The sequence below is a fragment of the Schistocerca gregaria genome, chromosome X, assembly GCF_023897955.1.
Source record: "Schistocerca gregaria isolate iqSchGreg1 chromosome X, iqSchGreg1.2, whole genome shotgun sequence".
NCBI lineage: Eukaryota > Metazoa > Arthropoda > Insecta > Orthoptera > Acrididae > Schistocerca > Schistocerca gregaria.
The window spans coordinates 327,704,529-327,722,975 of NC_064931.1; the positions used below are offsets into that span (position 1 = coordinate 327,704,529).

The 18,447-nt window shown below is 37.3% G+C and overlaps 1 protein-coding gene across 1 annotated transcript in view; it reads left to right on the top strand.

Moving 5' to 3' along the window:
* The window catches only part of LOC126298052 (misshapen-like kinase 1), a 1,491,768-nt gene that overhangs the window by 1,228,681 nt on the left and 244,640 nt on the right, over nucleotides 1–18,447 (top strand). Inside the window, exon 8 of the mRNA XM_049989371.1 lies at nucleotides 9,629–9,758. Coding sequence (XP_049845328.1) covers nucleotides 9,629–9,758 — 130 coding nt within the window. The remainder of the gene's footprint in view (nucleotides 1–9,628; nucleotides 9,759–18,447) is intronic.

Sequence of the window (18,447 nt, forward strand, 5' to 3'; positions counted from 1 at the left end):
TCTCAATGAGTTTGACTGTGATTACCATGTTTCCTTGGCCTAGTCTCGGGTCATTACTCAAACACTCCCAGCCTTCACAAAAACGGGCACTCCATTTTCTGACTGACTTGTCAGACACAGAGTCTCCTCCATATACAGCTGCCATCTGGCAGTTTAACCCCTTTCATAGTCCAAAATCTGATAATGCCTCACTACTACTCAACTGTCAAATTTTGCAGTGTGAATGTACCTTGCCATGTCAAATGGATATGACACACAACTACCTGTTTCTCTCCTCTGTCATGGGCACAAATCCATGCCATATACTAAATTCACATCCCTAGAAGTCTTGCAGCATTATCCGAAAGTGGTATTTGCAAATTTCAACCAATTTGTTTCTTATGACATTTCATACATTTTCATTTGAATACTCCTTACACATTGAAGTTCATGTACTGAACAGCTGAATAGCAGCAGTGGTACTGTGGACATTCAACTTTCAATCAAGTATTGTGATTATGTATCTCCCAATTTTTTCTTAGATTACTATCATTGCCAGTTACATTTTTAATTATACAGGGAAATTATAATTAAAGTTAAACTTTCAAAACATTGTAGAAATAATATCACTGGTCAGAATGACATCAAATTGCAATGAAATATCACCAGAGAAGTGGGAATAAATGGCAGAAGAAAAGAAAAGTGTGATGGTTCTGTATGTGTCAGAATACATAAATGAAAACACCTGTCATGCGCATGACCCATTGAAGTTGGTATAGACATGCTGGGTACATGGCTTTTCCTCTTTTTGCATCTGCAATGTTCACCATGACTTCCTCAATGTAGGATCACGCTCTGCTTGTAAAGCTGTATTGTAAGAATGATGACTGTGCACACATCATTCTGCAGAAGTTCCAGACAGTGAAGGGTTCAAAAAAAGGCGTTAGTCCGATGACTGCCGTGGGTGTGTAGAAAATGATTCAGAAATTTGAAAAGACAGGTTCTTTTAGTGTGCAAACCTGATAGAGGGAGGAAATGAATTGATTTGTCATCAGTGGAAGCAGTGGCCACAGCAATGCAGGTGAATACGAGTGCTGGTGTGCAAATGTGTAGTGCACGGGGAATTGCCGAACATTGGACATACCCATGAGCACAATGCATAAAATCCTAGGAAACATCCTTCTTTACTATCCATTCAAAATTACCTAAGTGCCTTAGTTGTTTCCTGTTGGTCTGCCAGAAAGAGAGACCTTTGCTTTAGAATTTCTTGCTTGAATGGAAGTGGACAATGATTGGCCGTGGAAGATTCTGTGGACAGACAAAGCCCACATCCATCTGACTGGAAGGGTCAACATACAGAATTGTCGAATATGGGCAATGGAAAACCCACACTAAAATCAACCAGTACCACTTCATCCTGAAAAGGTCACTGTGTGGTGTGGGTTTATGGCATCATTTATCATAGGGCCATATTTTTTCAAAGAGACAGGTGCTTCTGGTCCTGTTACCTGTACCATCACTGGTAAGCACTATGAGTCTCTTTTGCACAACCACATCATTTCAGGTCTCCAACAGTGTGGATTTGTGGATGGGATCATTTTTATGCAAGATGGCACACCTCTGCACATTACAAATCCAGTTAAGCAGCTGCTGAAGTGCCATTTTGGAAATGCTAGAATTATCATCCATGATTTCCCTAGAGCCTGGCTGTCCCAATCACCTGATCTTAATCTGTGTGACTTATGGCTGTGGGGCTATCTGAAAGATGTGTTCAGTGTTCTGATTGCAAACTCAGCTGCATTGAAGGCATGCATTGGGCAACACATTCTGAACGTGACCCGGAAACACTTCGATCCGTTGTGGAACATGCTGTTTCTTGATTTCAACTTGTTGCAGAAAACGGTGGACAGCATATTGAACAAGTTTTGTGCCAGTCGCACAGAATTTAATAATCCAATTTGATTTTAATTGATGCTTTTTATGTGGGTTATAACTTCAGGAAAACTAAAAACTGATGTGAATGATGCTTTTTATGTGATTTTTGGGCTCAGGACAATTAAAAACCAATTTTTCCTATCTGATGTGATATGACCTTGCCATAGTGGATGGGCTTACGTAACTAACAGTATCACACCTGTACACCCATGCACACTGAGTTTTACAGTCTGTTTAGTGTCAAACGTACATCTTACACATTGTTGTATGATTCATTTGTCACCTGTAGTTGACCACTATTAAATTATGATGCTTACGGTGCCATCTATTGCTACATTTTGTAACTATTTATTTTTCTTCTGCTATATGTTTCCCCCCCTTCTCCAATAATATTCTGTTGCAATTTGATGTCATGTGACAAATGGTGTCATTTCTACAGCAGTTTGAAAGTTTAACCTTGATTATAATCACCCTGTACATTAGTGTGTTTATAATATACATGCATGGCAACAGCAGCACTTTAAATATTTTAAACAATTCTTTACATGAATGTCTGTCTATCTCTGCTCCTTATACTGACCCTAATGGGTTTTGGTTCTGAATGCTCTCAGAGCTGCTTCGGAAATTTACCCAGACTATGAGACTATATTTCAGATGCATATTAAAATATGCATAGCAATCACTAATTACTGACCCATCACTTATACATCCTTTAGGGACTCTTAAAGGATAACAAACTGTACTCAGTTTTGAATTGATGTATTCAATATGTTTGTCCACTTTAGGTCACTTTGTATCCATTTACCATAAAATTTTGTTTCCTCGTTATTTACACTGGGCTGATACTTGATGGTTACATCAGAGTAACACAGCATGTTATTTTAGCAGCTGAGTCCATTTGTGATTTTATACCTATATGTCTTTGCTTACTTTTTACTTGGCTGAAGTCCTTTGTTAAGTACTGGTAAGTTTCTGACCAATAGTATCCCAGGAATTTTTGATTGATTACATTTTAGACACATGTGTAATTCAAGGAACCAGTGATACCTTTCATACCTGAAGCAGGCTTTCCCATTCCTCACGTTGCCACTTGAAATGCAGTATGTAAAATTGCCTCAAGTAGGGGCAGTACATTGGGATATGAAACTTCCCTTATGTAAAGGTTGCTGGAATGGATGCACCAACAATCACACTTAACATTCATCCATGACAGCACTCCAGCACTCATCCATGGAAGCTGTAAGACTGTGGTAACCACAGCATCTAATGCATATGGGGTCATTATTATAGAATAGCTTGAAGTGGCTTGTCTGAAAACACTACAGTAAACAATACTGTTATACTATGACAATTTCATTTGAACTGACACTGATCGTCACAGACTGATAACAGTTTTCTCATTTCCATGTCATTTCACAGTTAATCATTTACTAACTTTGACAGACACTGATCTTTCAGGGCAAGCTTCAGAGCCTAGGTGTATGCCATCTTTCTGTAACATAAATCATGTATAAACTTCTGTTTATTTTAGACACTATTACATATGTGATATGATAAGAGTCAATACTGGTTTTGCCCATACATTAGCCATCTGCAGATTGTACGTGTCATAGGTGTCATTTGGCATACAAAACATTCACAACTACCACCTGTGATGTATAGAAACTGAAGATAGCTAATGAATGGCCAAGGCTAGTGATGACTATTACTTTATTATAAATGTGAATATGCCTAAAGCAAAAATAAAGGTGTATAATTCATCAGTCACTCCACTGACAGAAAGTCATTTTTTCCTAAATCACTTATTGATGCCACACACACTGCTCTAGATATCCTCCAGATTTGGATTTATTCGGCTACTCTTTTTGGGTGTTGCAATTTTCTCAAACCTCATGGTATATTCCACAGAGTCTTCCATCTATTGTTAATTAAATTAATTGTAAAATCACACAATATTCGCTTTTGTATGTAAGAGTTGAGTAGTGTTTACAGTATTGTTCTCAATTTTGTAATTGTAATTGTTGTATAAATGAGTACTAGCACCCTACATAATGACTACATGGTTCTTCTTATTAAATTCTCCCTTAAAAAGCCTATAATGTTGATATTGTGTGAGAAAGCTGTCAGAACCATGCCATGATTGCAGCCATGTGCAAAATTTTTTTGTCTATTTCCAAGTATATTAAGTACATTTTATTATTTTGTCTGTTAATTTGCAGTCGGTGTTCTGAGATTACATGTGATCTGGCCAGTTTGACCAATACCAATTTATCTGGAAATACCTATATCTGCAATTTACAGCTTATGACATTACATTTCAGTGCTAGCTAAAATCTTCCAAAGGTAGGGAGCTACTGGTTGGTGGGAATGAGGTACGTCCTGTCTAGCACGATAGCCACTGGTGTGGGAAAGCATTTTAGGGGCCAAGAGTGATGGTTAAGAGTTTGGGAAGTCCCAGAGACAGATGCTAATATGACCCATGTCCTTAGAAAACAGAGAAAGTCAAGTATTACAAAACTACCTCTGTTTACAACAAGATATGAACTACAGTCTACAAATGAAATTAGCACACTGATTGCTCTATATCAGTGTGACAAGTGCAGTGAGACTAAGGACTCATCTGAACATCAGAAACTCTGCATGCCACAAGAAATTTAATTGAATTTTATATTATTGTTCACAATGTAATTTTATTGCATAACAAAACATGATAAGGACACCAGTAGAAATTCAGATGATAATCAAGAATGTTATCAAGAATATGTAAGCAACACAGTCTAGTGTCAACTATATCATGGTTTCAGCACCACTTTTAATTGAAGAGTGACACATGAATCAGATTTAATTAACTCGATTGCAAGTGAATGTTGACACTAACAACTATGTGTGAGATGTCAATACACAGCATTTATGCCACAATATTGTACAGGCAAAAATATACATCATAGATGTAATAATAATTGAGTAGTGTTAGAATATGAGATGTGACATATGAATAAGGCTTAACATAAAGTATTGCTGAAATGGTAAGTAGATTTAACCACTAGTAAGGTCAGTCGAAAATGATGACCCCCCTACTTTAAATACAACTCGTAATAAAACATTGGATGATCATATAACTTATAATACTAAAAGCACACTTACAAAAGTGTAATTTTGCAGTGCTAGCATGACAAGCCATTGGAAAAGGTAGAGCAACTCAGACAAATAAGAGCAGAGAGCTGTGCTCTAGGGAGAGGGCATTTTTGCAGTGAGCAGTTTTTAACAATAAGTCAGTAGTTTTTCAGAATGAGTCTTCAGGAACAGAGATGTTGTGGTGCTCTCTTGTTGTTGGAAAGTTTGAGAGTGCCATTTGAGAGTGATAGAGACTGTTCACAGGCTGTTGCTCGTAGAAATTTTCATGGGACAATGAATTGCAATTGACAGTAAGTAAGGAATCACTATAGTTCTTCCAGTGAGGTTTACCAGTGCAGTGCTATTGTAACTGGGGTATGTCTCTTATAAGAATAAACACAAGTTTAAACTTCATTGTGGGATGCATCATTGGTGGTTTCTCAAATCAACTTCCAAATGTATGTACTGGTTTTCAGTGGAGGATCTGGTCACAGGAGCTCACCATGATAGGTTTCTAGTGCAGTGGGTGTTAAGTCTCCCCCTAGACAATGAATAAGAGCTGATCATGTGGGACTGTACATTTTAGGAATATACTGGACTAAGCAGTACCATCAGGTTCAATAAAACATCAGCATCAGGTTTAATGTGAAGCTGGAGGCTCATGAACATTATTAGCAACATGAAAGACCAGACCAATTACAAGCTTACTGTCAGATATTTCTTTCATTACTGTCTGCTCAGTGTAAAGTTACAGTATAAGCTAGCCTTGTGCCCTATTCCCTGAAAATAATATTTATTTTTTTAAATAAAGAAACTGTTTAAAACAATGCTGTAGTTTACTTTTTATTTGTTTTTACTGAAGAAGAGTTAATGGTTGTACCAAGCTTTCTAAATGTTATTTGTCAGGTTCAGCCATAGCAGGTATCCTTCCCCAGCCTTTCACAATCCAAGCTTGTGCTCTGTCTCTAATCATCTCACCAGTGATGGGAAATTAAAGCATAATATTTCTTCCTTCTTTTCTTTCATCTGCTTTTAAAAGTGTTGAAAAACAGTAGTAAATTGTAAATTATGTCTAGTGACTGAAGGATAGAAAAAAATGAAGTTGGTGTATAACCTGTTATGTGCATAGAAAACTAATATTGCTTCTAAATATGTATTAAAAGTGTTACAGATTTAAGTAAATGACTAGCCCCACTCACATCTGATGTGCCTTATGCTTCCATACACACTGACACTCTGTCATTACTCCTACCTGATAAGGGTCCCGACTGATGAGTAGACCATGGACCTTCAGGTTAAAACCTATTCTTTTCCTGAGTTCCTAGTTGCAAATAAACTTTGTGCTTATGCATTTCATGGCTGTTTAAGCTTGAAACTGTTGCTTTTATAGCACCTAAAACAGCCTATTTCGACATTGATATTTATTTTTGCCTATTTTAGCTTGAAAATCCTAAAATCCACTTATTTCCTTAATGTAACATAAAATTATGGTGTTTTCAAAAGATTAGAATTGCATAACAATTGGGTAAATCACATAACTAATGAGGAGGTACTGAATAGAATTGGGGAGAAGACGAATTTGTGGCACAACCTGGCTAGAAGAAGGGATTGTTTGGTTGGACACATTCTGAGGCATCAATGGATCACCAATTTAGTATTGGAGGAAAGCATGGAGGGTAAACATCGTAGAGGGAAACCAAGAGATGAATATACTAAGCAGATTCAGAAGGGTATAGGTTGGAGATGAAGAACCTTGCACAGGATAGAGTAGCATGGAGAGCGGGATCAAATCAGTCTCTGGACTTCAGACTACACCAACAACAAGTATCAAAGGTGTAAGGACTGAAGGACATATTTAAAAAAAAAAAGAAAAAAATAGCATGTAGCTCATAGAATCATAACCAACTGCCTGTTTCCACATAGTAAGATATTCGTAGGCCATGAACTAACATCAGTTGGGAAAAAAAAGGAAAAAAAATAACAAGGGGAGAGTTAAAACTGCCTAACCATTGTAGTTAAAATAACCCTCATCATTTACCTTGGTTATACACATACTCTCATTGTAGGAAAGTGAGACAATTGTTGAATTTTTGTTGTCCACTCACCAAACTAAACTAATATGTCATGCTCTTCAGTTGGGACTGTCAGCTGAAACGTTAGATGTTATTTGTAAATCTGTTGCATTTTTGTCTTTTGCCAGCAGTATATCCTCAAAAATTTCAAGAATTTTAGAGCCCATCTTTGATCAGTAAAGGATGATTTGGGACTGAGTAAACCCGAAGTATATAAAATTCCATGTCATTGTGGGACAGATTATATTGGCCAAACTATTTGTATTATTCAGGACGGATGTGTAGGAAACCATCGTCACACTCATTTGTCCCACCCAGGGAAATACACAGTGGCAGAACACTTTCTTAATGAAGTGCTTCTCACTACTGGGAATGTGTTCTGAAGCAATGTATTGAAATTTGATTATCTCATAATATTATTAACAAGGATAAGGGTTTCCTTGTAAGTAAGACAAGGAATCTGGTTTTATCTGATATTAAAGTTGAAATATTGTGTCAAGATGAATGCATTATCTGACTGGCTACCCGAGAAGATTGTCATCAAGCCCAGATGTGTCAGCAAGAGTAACTACTCAGTCACTGATGCAGTAAAAAAAGAGCATCTGAAAGGTGAACTTAAGAAATCCTGAAGCAATCAAGAGAGATGATCAAACAGAAAAACCCATGATGCAGTCATCACTGCCTCACCATACCAGAGACATGAGCACGCCCAGCATAATTACTAATCCAGTCCTGGTGGATTTATATTCACTTTCAGTGCTCCTTTTGAGAGTGGAGCATTATGTCAGTCAACCCTCGACTCACTTTGATGGTTCCAAACTTCCATGAAGCACCAATTCCTGTTGGAGGTACTTAGCCACTTTGAGCAGCAGTACCTACTACTGACTAAATGCTGATGGGGTGTTATGACTCACCATCCAGCTGATCTTCTCAAGGTCTGACAAGCAGGGCCTAGAAGCAGATCATCATCCATCATCGTGAGGGTGAGCCATTGCTGCTACTCACCCTGGTTCCTGCAGCAAACACTGATATTGCCAGCCCCTCTCACTTCAGATGCTCTTTTCTGCTGTGTCAGTTCTAAATAGTTACTCTTACAGTAGATCTTGGCTTTCTTGGGACTTTTGCCACAGTCACTATTATGATGGTCTTCTTCTGTTGCCAGATATCATTGTGCTATGTCCATTTGCTTCAGTGGGATGAGAGGCACAAGACATTTCTTGATCACCATACAAGTATTGCAAACAAACCTTTATGTAGCCACCTGTTCACTTTCACCACTGACAAAAATGTTGATTTCATTTGAGTGGTCATCAGGCTAGGGAGATGACAAATGTTTGATGACATCAATTTGCAATTCAGTCCCTCGTATTACACTGTTTATAGCATACTGGTGAGATTTTGTGCCTGTATTAGGTTGTCAATGGCAAATAATCTGATTACAACATCAGATAAAGCTAAAAACTTTCCATAAACTATCATGAATGAAATTAAACCTGATGTTTCTTCAGCCAAAACAGCAGTCACTTGAACAGAAGACAACATTGGCAAATACTTAAAATTTCACAGGCATTGTAAATTCATGAGAAAGAGCCAGAGATTTATAAAGAAACTTAATATGGGCAGTCTCTACTAACTGAGATGTCGTCTAAAGGGAAACACCAAGAAAAACACCCATTACACAATTTTGTTTTATTGTACAACAATGCTCCTGCATGCCAGTCATTATTAATTAAAAATTATCTTGTGAAGTGTAGCACTGATTGCTGGGACATCTTACTCACCCATACATTCAGCTGATTTCTTTCTTTCCGTACGACTAAAAATGAAACTAAATAGACCACATTTAATGAATTCTGTGTAAGTGGTTGAAAATGATGCATATGATCCAAACAAAATAATACATAAAGGAGTTCCAGAAATGTTTTTAATAGCTATATAAATATTGAAATCAGTCTGTGAATACAATATGGAAGCATTTTGAAGGAAACTGAACTTAAAGTAATGTAAATGTAATAAAAAAAAGTGTTGCTAACACTAACTTCTAGGAATTATTTGGTTCTTCCTTGTATTGTATTTATTAAATACATATTAATGTACATGTATATTGACAAGGGCACCCATATAATAGTTTGCCGGGGGGGGGGGGGGGGGGGGGGGGGCAGCAAGTCATGATGGGGGTTTGAAGTACTTCTATATTTTGGAAAATGATGAAAGGTTACTTGTAAGTAGCCATAAAAAAAGTCCCTGTTGTGACCCTGTTAAACATTAAAAACCTGCATAATACTGGCTTTAAATTATTTTCTTGGAAGAAAAACACCTGACTACACTATGTTTTTTCCTATCCCTGTGAGCAGGGGGGGGGGGGGGGGGAGGGGGAAGGCAAAGAATCTGCCTTGCCTCTGAGTATGGGTACCCTTGTATCTTGATTAACATGTAAAAAACTATTTCTATTTGTGTATACTTTTTATTTATTCACGTTGCAAAGATGCTTGATATGTGACTCAGTGGTGTTGTCTTTCGTTTTAAAGGGGCCTCAGAACTAGAACCATTAGTTGGAACTGATGGTGCGGAGACAATGAAAAGTTTGGAAGATCATTCTTTTGGAGAAGAAAAAATTCAGAAAGAAATTGTAAGCAAAGAAGAGAAGCCTCGCCACAGGTAAGGAATGTCAGCAGAGAATGTAGTAATGTTATTTACAACAAATTAATTCAAGAACAACACACTGTCAAATGAGTGCTTGTATAAATATGGTCTTACTGACAATTTGTTACATTTGGTTGTATAGTAAATTCACAACTGCACAAGGAAATACATAGCATTTCATGGTAGCTGAAGAGTTTCCCTGGTTAGCAACAGGTCAGATTATTTTGATGGACATGATGTTCTGTGTTGGTTTTCATTAGGTGAGAGGACAAATTGAAGATTTACATTTGTATATGGAATTCAGTAAAAATGTGGTACATTTACAAGGGAGTAAAGCTTTTAGTATCATCTGTTGTTGAGTACTGCTTCAGGTTTTCTATCCTATTCAAGCTGACCAGGAAGAAATTCAGCTGTAGTTGACTCTTGAAACATTGGTTTTTCTGCATGCATCATCTAGTGAACATCTTGGAGAACTAGATTTCACTACCTTTTAAGTGTTGTGTAGTAAAAGGCAGCAACCCTGTTACAGTTTGATGCAACTGGTGTTTATTTCTGGTATGTGAGGTGTTAAATATATACTAAGTACTTTGAGGGGTAGTAATACTCATCCAGAGAAGAAAACTAATTTCAATACACATGGGTTTGGCAACACTTACTTTCTAAGATTTTGGCAGTTCTTACTAGGAGGGATTCAATGTGACATTCATTCATGACACTTGTTTGCAGGTGTTCAGCATGACATTGTGATGCTCATCTATGGCAAAGCATCTTTCTGTCCTTCAATGCTTACTCAGTAACTATACAGGCTTTCATTAACTGAAGATTTGATCCTGTAGGGTCTACAGATCATTGACTGAAGTAGCATAAGCCAATACCTACAAGTGTTCCCTAACCATAGGTGGAGAGTATTGTGATCTGTGCAATGAGGGTGCCAAGATGTGGGTATTCCCTGACCAATCTACTGGTCCTGAAGTGTCAGTGTCAGATATTCATTCATATTGTTGTGAAAATGTAGTAGTGTGCCATCATGTTTGAAACATATGTATATTCTTTATTGACTTGTCACATCCTTGAGCAAGGCAGACAATATGTTAAGTAGGAAGCACTGATAATGCATTCCATGTGAACTCTGTGGTATCATGTATGACAGTAATGGCAGTATTACTCTATCACCAAGAACACCTACCCATGTGTTGATCAAGAAATGATGCTCTTTGCAATTGTATTGGCATTTTTATGCTGATTATCAAAATTCACATGACCGTCTGTCATGAACTCAGCCCTGTAGTAAATGAAATCTTAGCTGTAAACACTTTTACAAGAGCCATTGACAGAAATGCAATCGGCCACAGTGGTCTTGTGGCCTTACGATCTGGATATGCTGAAGATGGTGTAGATGCAGCAGTTGTTCATGAACTACACAAGAGGGTGACTGTCACCTTTTTCTGTTGTTAACTGTTGCATACCAGTTCCAGGATTTTCATTACTACACTGGAAAAGTTGATTAAGCATTCAATAGTACTCTGTGACATCGATATTTTTTAGTGTAGTGGGCAAGGGGGGGGGGGGGGGGGAGCAGAGATCGTGAGAGGGTGGAGGAGGAGGAGATAGACAGACAGACAGACAGACAGGGAAGAGGAAATGGGCAGCAAAAAGAAAGAGGAGATGGACAGGGAAAGAGTGGAGGAGGATATGAAGCGAGAAATGGGGAAAGGAAATGGATATAGAGAGGGGGAGGAGGAGGTACAAGGAATGAGGAGGAGACAGAGGGGCAATGGGGCAGGAGGAGATGGACTCAGAAAGTGAGGAGGAGATGGACAGAGTGGGAAGTAGCAGATGGAGAGAGAGAGAGGGTCAGGAGGAGGTAGAGAGTGGTGGGGTGGAAAAGATAGACAAACAGAGAGGGGAGAAAGAGATGGACAGAGAGGAGGGCAAAGGAGATACACAGAGAGAGGGAGAAAGAAGAGATTTGCTCATATAACTAGAATAAATATATACCCAGGCATTTAGCTAATAAATACATACCCAGGCAGTGAAAGGTATTTAGCTAGTTTACTATACAGTAATGGAAATATTTGAAGCTTCGGTAAAATACAACTCAAATCACACTACTTACTGCAGACTACCTAATATTCTGACTGTCATATAACTATTGTCATACATGCAGACATAAAAAAAACTCTGTTGTCCATGTTGATGTAATGTGAACACAACATCTGTGCTCATATCCACAATGAAAAATGTTTCATCCCCTCCCAAGAAAAAGTATTCAGATCTCAGAAAATATGCCATCACAAACCCTTGTTTATTAAACTTGTTTTTCTTGTTTTAGTGACCTCTAAAGACATTTTTAAGACTATATATTACTGATGTAGATGATACAAGATGTGGCAATGAAACTGCTGATTTGAACAAAAATTACATTTATCACTTTAATTCCTATTTGTATGTGTTACTGCATAATTGTAAATTTAAAATTGCACTTTTTTATTATTAGATCATAAATATAATGCCCATTATTGTCAATACACTGATTTAGTCAAATTCTAAAGTTCCAGTCAACTGTTATCAGCAAAATCATGGGTATAATGGGCTATTGCTTGGTAAATATTCTTCTTCAAGTGTGCAAGGACTCTCTAATGATCAGTATAAGCAAATTATTTTTGACATCTCTATAAAAAAGCTCACAAGATGCTAATTTGGTCAAGCATGCCAGCCATATAATATTGCCTCTAAAGGAGATGAAATGCTTAAAGAACTTTTCCTGCCAGAAACACTTTGCCATGATGTGTTTCTGATGATATCATACATCCCCAGTATCAGTTTGTTCAAGACTGGACCAAAAAATTTCTCAATCATGTTTGTAAATCGCTGAGAATTCACAGTTTGTGGTCCTGTGATTTTTCTGCGTATTTCACTTCCAGTACAAAAAAGTCATGTAAGTTGTACCATATTTTACAGTATGTGCTGAACTGTAGGTCCCTCCCTAACTGGCTGTGGAAGTCAGTTCAGAGATTGGAAGAAGGCAAGGACACACCATGTGGCATATATTTATAATGCATGTACAAGGACATACCAGGCAATGACCAATGATAAATCCTGACACAGTCACATGTAGGATGAGATATTTTCCTCATATCACTGCTAAAGGAACAATACCATGCAAATGACTTCCAACTTTCTGGATTTTGTTCAGTCAGCGTACTTGATCCAAAATACTTGTTGTTGTTGCTGAAATAGCACATTTTCAATTCTTTATAATGAAAATGAAGTTGAAAAAGCACCACATAACTGGAGCATCGGAAGATCTATGAGGCTTTTTATGGATGCTGCTGTTGTACACAGGAACCCTGCAACAGCAGAACCCTATAGCAACTAGCAGCATGCAGGAACACCAGGAACACCGACTTACTAAAACTATTGGGGAGGGGGAGGGGGGGGGGAGCTACTTGGGGTCTTGCCCTGGGAAATTTTCTAAATTTTAGATGAAAAACAGTGAGTTTCAAAGTATTTTTAAGCATTTTAGAGTCATATGATCAACATTAGAACCCTGAAAACTGGCCTCTCAGTAACTTGGCACTTGGGGTAACTTGTCAAGCCTGACACATTTTTTGGCTTTGAAAAAAGAAACAAAACATAAACATGCACGCCATTTTCATAAAAAACTAATTTAATTTACAGTAATAAACATGCTTATAGATTATTACAGAGTAATGAATATATATTTAAATAAATCCTAAACTATCATTAAAAGAATAAAACATAAAATAAAATAACTGAAATAGCTAATTTAAGCTTACTCTGAATAAGACTCAGGGTTCATTAAATAAAAATAATATCTCAAAGTTAATGCTTTAATACAGTTAATAAAGTTAATTCAGTATTCATAATACATTCAGTCAAAAAGTATGTAAATAGTGGGTTTTAATTTGACCTTATACCCTAAAAGTATTTAAGTATTTGAAAACAACTAATACAGTACTATAGTAATATAGTACAAAACTAGTACTAATATTTCGAAACTGAAAATTTAACATTATGTACAAGGTGTACAACTTTGCTTCCACCATTTTTTCCCAAACATTTTTAGGCTTTAATGAAACAAATTGGTTACACATGCATCATTCAAAGTATTTTCCATCACTAGCCAGTCCTTTCTCTCATCTTTTGGGCAGTGTATGAATACTGCATCAAAAATATTGTTCATCTTTTGAAGCGATCCATGAATCCAAATTGTGACTTCTTCATGAGATTAGAAGTGTTGGTTAGCCAGGCCATGCGCATTTGATCTAAACAGGTGATAGTCAGAGGGATCAATGTCTGGAGAATACAGCAGGTGGGGTAGAACTTCCCATTTTAACATTTATGAGTAAATTTTGTCCTCTTTTGCAGCATGGGGTCAAACGTTGTTGTGCTGAAAAATCACTTTATCATGCCTCTCACTGTACTGTAGCCATATGTCTTTTAATGCTCTGCTTAGATGCAGTAATTGCATTTGATAATGTGCACCTGTGATTGTTTCAATTGGTTTTAACACCTCACTGTGCATGACGTCGAGATGGTCCCACCAAATGCAGAGCATGATCTTGGAGCTATGAATATTCGGTTTGGCCATCGACATGGAAGCATGGCTGGGATATCCCCATGACTTTTTGCATTTAGGGTTATTGTAATGATCCCATTTTTCATCCTTGGTCACATAGCAATACAGAAATCCCTTCTATTTTTGCCTCTGAAGCAACAATTCACTAACACATAAACGCCATTCAAAGTCTCTTGGTTTCAGCTCACAAGGGGCCCAAGTTCCTTCTTTCTGAATCATGCCCATAGTCTTGAGACCTTTTGAAATGGCTTGCTGTCTCACTCCCACTAATCGTGCCAATTCTTCTTGAGTTTGATGCGAGTCTTCACTCACCAATGTCTCCAATTCTGCATCTTTGAAAACATTCTCTCTTCCACCACTGTGCCGGTCTACGACATTAAAATCACCGTTCTTGAAGCATTGAAATGACTCATGACACATTCTGTCACTAATAGCATCCTTACCATACATACTTGAGAGTATTCAATGAGACTCAGTCGCTGTTTTCTTCATATTGAAACAAAACAGTAACACCTGCTGCAAATGATGAGAATTAGGCTTGTAAACTGACATATCAATCAAGATCAGCTTTATGATGCAAACACAAATTGACTAGTGTTTGAATGAGGTTATGTTGACTGATGTCCAAACTAACTGTCTGACATCTGCGATCTGTTTCTTTCGACCGCTACTTACCATTGTCACCACTTATTGGCAAATGGTGGAAGCAAAGTTGTACACCTTGTATTTAATTCTCTATTTTATAAAGATTTTTAATATTGCTCTAAATGCCATTATTAGGGCTAGAGCGTCTATAGAAAGGTGCAAATGTCAACAGTCTGACTGGATTACTGAATATGATGATTGGTCAGATATTGAATTCATCCACAACATCTCGGTGGGCATGAAGAACAGCCAAGTTGATCAATTGCTTCTGTCCCATTGATGATTGGAGGTACGACTTTGGACATATAAGGGTGCTAAATGACCATTCTGCTGTAGCTGTCATGATTGCAACTACTTGGAGAAGCTTAATGCACTTCACTAATTCACATAAAATTTCTCCAACTGCAGGCTCTTGTGTAATGTACTTTCTTACATCACACATGTTTTTTATGACCAGTTGTTTTTTATTAGTGATATCAGCTAACATATTCAAGTGTAAGCACAGTCTCTCAATGTCTAGATCATTTTTTAAAAACTCAGTTGGTTTTTCCAAATTTGTTTCACCTCTGTTCACTAAAAGCAAGTACTCTTGTTCAACTGCAATGACCTGTGTGAGTCCAGTTGAAGCAAACTGCTCGGTAATGCAAGAGTGCACCATTTCACAAACTTTAATGGAGATAGCTTTGTAGTATTCCTGTGGGGTTTTGAAAGTGTGCGGTGAGCTGGCTTTGTTGTTTCCATACTTCTTTGGTATACTTCGATTCCAAGGAAGCTAGTGAACATTTATCTTTAAAACACAATTCCCAAGAGTGTTCAAAACTATCATTCCTTTCCATTCAACATACAAATCAAGCCCTCATATATTTTTTCCAGATCAGCAACACTTAGATGAGGGTATTGAATTTTTTCATTGACATGCTCTACTGGATTCATTGCATGGTAATAAAGACGTAAAAAGAAATAAGTCTTGAATTGTAACCTGCCTCTGTTTTGGCCTCTGCAGAAAATGTTTCAAAAAACTCTAGGAGGTCTTCAAAGTTTTTCAATATTCTCAAGATACTAGAAGCTTGCATAGTCCATTGAGTCAGGCAAAGAGGGTTGTAGACCAACTTGGTTGCTGGCGCTCTCACAGCGTATGATTCTGAAAAGTCCCATCCTTTTGTTGGATTCCCTAACGGTGTTTGTTAAGTCCTTGGATGAAGTCATAATATCCCTCATAGATGTAAGATGGTGTAGACTGCCTACAACTGCCAAGTCTAAACTGTGAGCAGTGCAGTGCACATAACGTGCTTTTGGTTGTACATCCAAAACTAACTTTTTTTAGTTCTTTGAACTTACCTCTCATATTCAAGGCACCATCATAGCACCATTCTGTAGATCAATGATCACATTCTGAATATTGTGGGACATCCACTTATACCTCGAATGCCCTAACCACTCAGGTATGTCATTCTTTTGGAGTTCCAACAATTGAAAAAAAATTTAGTTTACATCTTCATACCCTCTAATTGCCAGTCCTTGTCAGTACAGAGATAGTATGGTAGTAAAAATTCTCTCAAGAGCTAAAAGGCCTTTCTTCATATCACTATCTAACTGTTCGTTCAATCGGGAGGCCACACTTCAGTTAGTGACATAATTTAGTTTCAGAACACCTTCTTTACACATAAATGTATTTTCATGAAGATGGAATTTTTCCAAAGCCTTTTTCCAGTTATAAAACCCTATGGAAGTAAATGAATCTTCTTTTTTTTCAAGAAAATTGTAATAGACTTTTAGCATCTACCTCCTTGCAGGTTTTGCAAAAAACTTTTTCAGTAGTTGCTTCATATTGTATATTTGATCAACCAAGACTTCTAAAATGATCTTCCCTTATCAAATTGTCCAGGTTTTGGGCTGTGAATGGTTTTCACTTGAAGACAATGAAGGAATTGACGGCACAATAATTGTTGGAGGTTGACTTACAGTATCATCAACTTCCAAGAGTGCTTTTTGTAACAAATTTATCCACTGCAAACTTAATTCACAATACACTAAGAGACTAAAGTAAACAAATAAAATATAGTCATGTAAAATAGTCCACTAGACACTGAAGTTGGAACACTTAACACATCTGCAGTATGTGCTGAATGACTGAATGACTGCGACAGCAGGGTGGGCCTTATATAGCCTTGGCATTTTAATGTCTTGAAGCATAAAGGCAATGTGAGGTGGAGGGTTCCACGTGCTTTTTCTCCAGTTCTTTTGATGTCATCACGGTTGTAGCACTGACCCGCCGACACCAGACTTTACCTGAAGGTTCGCTCACTGGGACAAATTCTAAGTGTGGCCGCAGCACAGTAACACTATCGGGATTCACACCACTTGTTTTCAGTTAACCTGCTTACTACCATAGTAATTATTTGTTTTAAATAATTAACCAATGTATTTTAAAAGGTAACTATTGTCAAACAAGGAAAATAAAAAATTCCAACATAATTTTGTGATTTTACAAAGCATAATGTAATTAATAATTTTATTAAATCACGAATTTTGAGGCGGCTCGGGCCCAATCAGGCCCCATGGTATTGGCACTTGTGAGGAAGATCTGAGGAGGACTAAAGATTGGAGTAGTGGCTGGCATCTGTCAGTCATTCTCAGAAACAAATATTTACTTTCATATGCTACTTTCAAGTTAGCAACAATTTCTTTATCGGTGAAAAGATCTTCTATTGAAATGCAGTCCATTTCTGTCAACTGAAAACGTGACTCAAGAACTACTTCCCACACATCTGAATTAATGTACATTTTTCCATATTTAGAGCTAGCTGCCATTCATCACACCAACTAGAAATTTTGTCTAAGTTGTCTCATATCTTCCTACAGTCACTCAACTTCAACACCTTACCATACACCACAGCACCATCAGCAAACAACCATAGAGTGCTGCCCATCCTGTCCACCAAATCGTAATTTTTAACATTGTAGTTTTTAACTGCTACTAGTTTTCACTTTCATACATTATGTTGGCAAAGAAGGGAATGCATGTCAGTGATAGGTCACCAATCAATGACAGTTGAGGAAATGAAACTACAGTAAGAAAAGGAAAAAAAAAGTCGATGAAGATGGGCATTTCTTCTATTGATAACAGCTTATATCATCAGAAACATAAATATTGACATTTATTTGTATGGTTATGAATACTTGTGGTAATAGTTATCAGGTAGATTCCATTCTTCTTGACATTTAGAAGATTTATAACTTGCTACTTTTGTTTGCAAAATACTGAAACGGATTATTTAATTTTATATATTTAATTTTTATATTGTGCTTTGGGAACTCAAATGGGAATCCCGGAAGGGAAGGTGACTTTCTTTTCAAGAAACACTCTTGAGAAAATTTTGTGACTCAGCATTTGAAGTTTAACTGGAATTTGAAGCTTACTGCCAAATGATTCTACTGCCATCAACAAACATTGTG